This window comes from Carlito syrichta, unplaced genomic scaffold (assembly GCF_000164805.1).
Source record: "Carlito syrichta isolate Samal-C Ts95f unplaced genomic scaffold, Tarsius_syrichta-2.0.1 Scaffold119607, whole genome shotgun sequence".
NCBI lineage: Eukaryota > Metazoa > Chordata > Mammalia > Primates > Tarsiidae > Carlito > Carlito syrichta.
The window spans coordinates 59,439-65,324 of record NW_007063703.1 but is presented as its reverse complement, the minus strand read 5'-3'; the positions used below and the strand labels follow the sequence as shown (position 1 = coordinate 65,324).

General features: G+C 38.3%; 1 protein-coding gene across 4 annotated transcripts; it reads left to right on the top strand.

Annotated features, from left to right (window-relative positions):
* Positions 1-6: 6 nt before the first annotated feature.
* Positions 7-5,190, top strand: RBM7 (RNA binding motif protein 7). Of its 4 annotated transcripts, none has more exons than XM_021707508.1 (5): positions 7-132; positions 1,099-1,261; positions 2,023-2,110; positions 2,438-2,546; positions 3,684-5,190. In XM_021707508.1, exons 1-5 carry the CDS (start codon positions 37-39, stop codon positions 4,044-4,046), a joined length of 819 nt encoding a protein of 272 aa, XP_021563183.1. In that variant the 5' UTR covers positions 7-36; the 3' UTR covers positions 4,047-5,190. The 4 variants fall into 4 exon arrangements, with proteins under 4 accessions (XP_021563183.1, XP_008046156.2, XP_021563184.1 ...); XM_008047965.2 differs by having other exon boundaries at positions 2,435-2,546; XM_021707509.1 differs by having other exon boundaries at positions 34-132; positions 2,027-2,110; positions 2,435-2,546.
* The last annotated feature ends 696 nt before the right edge of the window (positions 5,191-5,886 follow it).

Below are 5,886 nucleotides of genomic sequence, written 5' to 3'. Positions count from 1 at the left end.
ACCCTTCGGCCGGGTTCGGGAGGGGGCGACGCTGAGATGGGGGCGGCGGCGGCGGAAGCGGATCGGACTCTGTTTGTGGGCAACCTCGAGACGAAGGTGACCGAGGAGATCCTTTTCGAGCTCTTCCACCAGGTGAGCGGCTGGGACCGGCCAGCTGGCTTTTCGCTGTCGGGCTCGCTCGGGGCCCGGCTCAGCGGCCCTCCCCGCTTTCTTTCTTGGCGGTGGGTGAGCGCCCCCGGCAGGTGGGCTACGGGGGGTGACGGTTGCGCGGGGGGAGCGAGGCGCTCGTGGGCGTCGTCGCTTGATTGGCGTGATCCTGCTCGGTTCAGGCCCAAAGTGACGACCCGAGAAGGTGGCGGAGGATCCTGAGCCAAGCATTCCCGTGGGGATCCTCGGGGACCTCGTGCGGAGGGGGGGGGGGTGGAAGGGGGGGTCTTCGTCGGGCAGGGCTTTTTCGTATTCCTCCTTTCCTCCTCTTCCCCTTGAGATAACCGGGTTTGGGCTTATCTGACCGGCACACTGTGTTTCCATTTATTCGCGTCTATCTCGTTTCCACGTAAGCTGCTTGTGAAATGGCAGTATTGTTAAAACCTTTAAAGTAGAATCTTAAGCACTCAGGAGAGGAGCGGGATCTTAGTGCTGCTTTCGAACATGGGTGGGAAGTCGTCTTGAGTGTCCGATTTCCCACAGCCCTATCCCCTGATAACTGGTGTTGCTGGATTGATTAATCATAATCAATACAAAAGTGAATTTTTACTTCGGGATCATTCTCCCTTGCTCTTGATACACGGGGATTTCCGTGGGGTGGGACTATGAGGGCTGTTCATAAAAAGTCATAAAGTGCTGTGAATTGTAAAAAGTGCTTGTTTCCTGTTCCTCATGGGCCCCTTCCCCAAATAAGGGAATCTAATTTTGATTCATAACTAGGATTTTTTTTTTTTTTTACTCTAACCCACAGGGAAATCCATGTGCATCATTTTTAAAAAAAGGTTTTGATTACTTTTTTTTGTTTTTAAACTTTGTAGACTCTTACTTGTAGAATTTGAGTCTTTTCCTGACATTGATTTCTTTAAACTCCAAACGCTTTTTTGGTTGTAGGCTGGACCAGTAATAAAGGTGAAAATTCCAAAAGATAAGGATGGTAAACCAAAGCAGTTTGCGTTTGTGAACTTCAAACACGAAGTATCTGTTCCTTATGCAATGAATCTACTTAATGGAATCAAACTTTTTGGAAGGCCTATCAAAATTCAGTTTAGATCAGGTAACTAACTGTTCAATGATGTTGTTGGGGGGAGTTATTTGCTGCTATGTTTTTTGGTTTGGGACTTATTCACTTTAAAAGAACCTCTTTTTAGGGGGTAGAGACAGGATCTCTGCTATGTTGGCAGAACTTCTGTGTTGAACTCTGGGCCTCAAGCATTCCTCCGGCCTCAACTTCTCAAAGTGCTAGGAATACAGGCATGAGCCACCACACCTGGCCTGGATGAAACTACTTTTTTTAAGTTTTGTCAGTAGCACACTTTATATATCGCCCCAAATGGGTAATAATCCATATTGATATATGGATTTTTGAAAACTAATTTTAAAACTGAGTTTAGAATGTCATTTGGAGTTCATGAAAAGAACATAGCTATATTGCTGAGCACTGGGTTTGGGTACTCTGAAAGGGGCAAGGTTTATTTTCTGAACATGCTTCTGGCTGCTTTGTAATTTACCTTTACAAATTATGATTGTTGATCATATGAGGGTGAAATTTTCCATGTATCCCATCTTATGTGCAGGGATCAGAATATTGTGGCCAAATTGGATATTTATACATTGGATAGTACCCTGTTTGGAGTCCTTTGTTTTATATATCTGGTATTATACATTTATAATATGCACTCAGGTAAAACCATAAAGCAGTTGAGCAGATTTTTTTCTCTTAAACTGTATTCACCTTTTTGGAGCGATTTGAAGTGAGGAAGACAAAATTTCAAATTAAATTTTATATCAAGAATTTTTCATAATATTTCATTTTAGGAAGTAGTCATGCCTCACAAGATGTCAGTGTGTTGTATTCCCAGCATCATGGTGGAAATTCAAGCCCTACCGCCACATCTCCTGGCAGGTAACATTTCTCACCATTAAAATGATTTATTAGGAAATTTTCTTAGGTAATGGTTTCAAAACGTATGAGTAAAATAGCTTCCTTCTTTATGCTCTTAACTCTTTTCTGTATTGCTATGTTAGATTGTTTTATGTATCTATTCTAAGAGGACTCTAGACACCACATTGTAGATAGTTCCCTTAAAATAGCTACATATGTAACTAAATCTATATTTTTACCTTAGCTCTGTCTTTTCATTCCCATTTTGAGAACCCTTTCTTGTTCTTGGCTGTTACTTTGTAAATATCTGTTGAATGAATGATTGTATTTTGGTTTTAATTTTAGCAGGTATGAAAGGACCGTGGATAACATGAGGACCGTGGATAACATGACTCCATCAGCACAGATAATTCAAAGATCTTTCTCTTCTCCAGAAAATTTTCAGAGACAAGCAGTGGTAAGCTGATTTTTTTTTTTAACTTGAGTTGCTTATACTTTGTAAAATGTTGGTGTTACATCAGATAACTGATTCGATAAACTTTGTTAACTTGAATGTTTTATTTGTTAAATCCTTAAGGTATAAAATAACCTTTCTCTTTTTTGAGGGGGTGGGGACAGGATTTTCTTTTTCTTATTTTGAGGGGTGGGGACAGGGTTTCACTCTGTCATACAGGCTGAAGTGTAGTGGCATGATGGCTTGCCACAGCCTCAAACTCCTGGCCTCAAGCAGTCCTCCTACTTCTGCCTCCCAAGTAGCTGGGACTACCTTGCACACCATGATGCCTAGCTAATTTATCTGTTTTTTGTAGATACAGGGTTTTGCTTTGTTGCCGGCTGTTCTCAAATTACTGGCCTCAAGCTATCCTCCTGTGTCAGCCTCCCAAAGTGCTAAGATTATAGGTGTGAGGCACTATGCCCAGCTACTTTTTCTCAGATTTTTGTTAGTCTTGCATGATCTTTGTAGATTGAGCATTTTATTTTATTTTTTAAGTGTATTTTTTATTTATTTAGTTTGTTTTGAGATAAGGTCTTGGACTCCTGAGCTCAAGCAATCCTCCCACCTCAGCCTCCCAAAGTGTTGGGATTACAGGCGTGAGCTACCATGCCTGGCCTTCATTTTTGTTTTCACTAGGTTGAAATATGTACTTTAAAGACTGAAGATAAATAGAAGTAAAACTGCTTTTACATTTGTGTTTCTGTCAACCATCATTGATGTGTTATGATGTGTATATACAAATACTGGAGATTCATTTTCTGATGTTCTTGCAGCCTATCCTGAGTGACTTCTTATCATAATAAACTCTTTTTAATTTACTGAAGTCTTAGCACAGTTCCTTCTTGATCATTATGTATTTATTTATTTATTTTGCAATAATACCACCATGAGAATAAGCTTCATATGTTAGCTGTCTTTTACTGTTCCATATTTGGTTATCAGTCATTCAATTTGGAAGCTATTGGTAGCTACTTGGGTCCCAAATCACGACCTTGGTTTGTGGTCACCAGCCTTTTCTTTTTCACAGGTCTGCAAAATGAAAATATAAAAGTGAAATAAAAACAGAAGTGTTAATATTTCTTTCTTTCTTTCCCTCAGATGAACAGTGTTTTGAGACAGATGTCATATGGTGGAAATCACAGTTCTTCACCCATGGATCAATCTGGATTTTCACCGTCAGTTCAATCACACACTCATTCTTTTAGCCAGTCGTCAAGCTCTCAGTGGCGCCAAGATGCCCCATCATCACAGCGCAAAGCCAGGCTGAGTTCTCATCCCTACCTAAGTGATAGACATTATAGCAGGGAACAGCGTTACTCTGATCATGGGTCTGACCATCATTACAGAGGAAGCAGAGATGATTTCTTCTATGAAGATAGGAATCACAATGACTGGAGCCATGACTATGATAACAGAAGAGACAGTAGTAGAGATGGAAAATGGCGCTCATCTCGACACTAGCAAGTGTGAGAAGAACATCGTCTTTATAGGGTCATTTTAGGCCCTTTGACTAAGTTGGTCTGGGGCTATTTTGTTGAAAGACTGTACAGAGCAGCTTCACAAGTTGCTGTATTTCTTTGTAAGTTTTATAAGACCAATACCTACAATTTAATACAAGAATGAGAAGAATTGTGGTTCCAGTTTTCATTGATAACCTTTCACCTCAGGGTTTTTTGAAGAGGAAAGGGTTTTATGCAGAAGAAAATGCCACAATTCCTAATCATTTTAGACACTTTAGGGAGGGGTAAATTTATAAATTGGCTGTCTGATAAAGCAAATATTTTAATTATTTGTTATATTTTTGTATTGCAAGAAATTTCTTGTTAGTGAAACGGATTCTGGTATAGATAATAGGAAACATCCACATTGGCAGTCTAAAGTGGGTATTGATATTTTGTTAAATTAGAAAATACAACTTTCCAGTGATTCATCTTACTAACATTCTCCTTGAGAAAGCTTATTGATAAAGTGGAGCTCAATCATTGCTTAACTTAGAATTTAAGTATAAATTCTGGGACATGCTCTTGAATTTTACCATAGTTGAAGATACAAGTGTAGATCTACACATACTATCTCATTCTAAAATCTTAGAATTTGTTCATTAAATCATGTTTAATGTATGACTAAAGTCACTCAGGAAGTTAAATATCTCTACATGTATATTTTTACCTTAAAAATACAGTGTTAGTGTAAATCACCTTTTTTAGGAAGAACAGAAATGTCAGTGTATGGTAAGGTAAAATGGTAAAATGTTTTACTGAAAGTATACTTTTTGGAAAAAAGATTCATGATACCTTGAGGTGCTGCTTCTGTAAACTTTAAAAATGTTGAAAATTTTAACGTCTTTAAAGTGCCCAGGACATGCGTACAAGAACCCATTTTACGGTGATTGTACAGGTTGCTTTTTTGTTTGAACCTTTGAAAATTTAATCTTAACATTTCCTGATTTAAATTTTTAAAAATCTTGTTTAACAAGAGTTTTATGTATCAAGATACTGTTTCCTTTTAATTGCGGAATTGTTTATAAAAATTCCTTAAAATATGGATCCTTTTAATACCACATCATTTGTACTATGTTGCTTTTTAATATATTAACATAAAAGGAGAGATGTGTCTTATCTTTTTGACATCACAAACTTTAGAGACATTGTATGCAAAAATACCAACATAATTTTAGTCAATGCTTGTTTGGTATTAAGAATGTCAGCTTAATTTGGAGCATCCTGAAATATTTTCTGTACATATGGAACCTGATATTTCAGAATCAGATTCTCAGTTGAACATACAAGTCTACAGATACTATTTCATTCTAAAATTTTAGAATGTTTATATTTGCATTATGCCTATCAGTTGAGCATCCCAAGTCTGGAATGCTCTAATGAGCATTTCCTTTGCCACTGAATTATATTTGGAGCACGGTTAGCTAATTCAGTTACCCTCCCTGGTCTCTAGGAGTTTATGTACAGTCAGATTTTCTGCTTCTGCATGCATTCAGTTTTTCTGTATCTAGGGTAAATGGAGCTATTTACGCAGCATAGAGTTAAGATTTGTTTGCGTAAGTGATTTTTAATAGGATTTGTTTCTCATGAGCCTGTTGTTTCCAGGTATCTCTATGGAAAGGTAGTAAGTTTGAGATGTTAAGATTAATACTGCTTTATTATAACTTACTTGTGAGTCAGATCCTTTCATATTGGTTCACAGGTGACCCTGATTCAGAATAATCTTCCTTTTTCAGTGGCTTTTTGAGGGAACCTTGTGAAGTTCCAGTGAATCTTTTTCACTTCAATTTCACCCAGTTGAA

Coding starts and splice junctions, on each gene's coding strand:
- RBM7 (XM_008047965.2), top strand. CDS start 37: ATGGGGGCGGCGGCGGCGGAAGCGGATCGGACTCTGTTTGTGGGCAAC. Junction 133..1,098: donor TTTTCGAGCTCTTCCACCAG/GTGAGCGGCTGG, acceptor TTTTGGTTGTAG/GCTGGACCAGTAATAAAGGT. Junction 2,111..2,434: donor ACCGCCACATCTCCTGGCAG/GTAACATTTCTC, acceptor TTTTAATTTTAG/CAGGTATGAAAGGACCGTGG.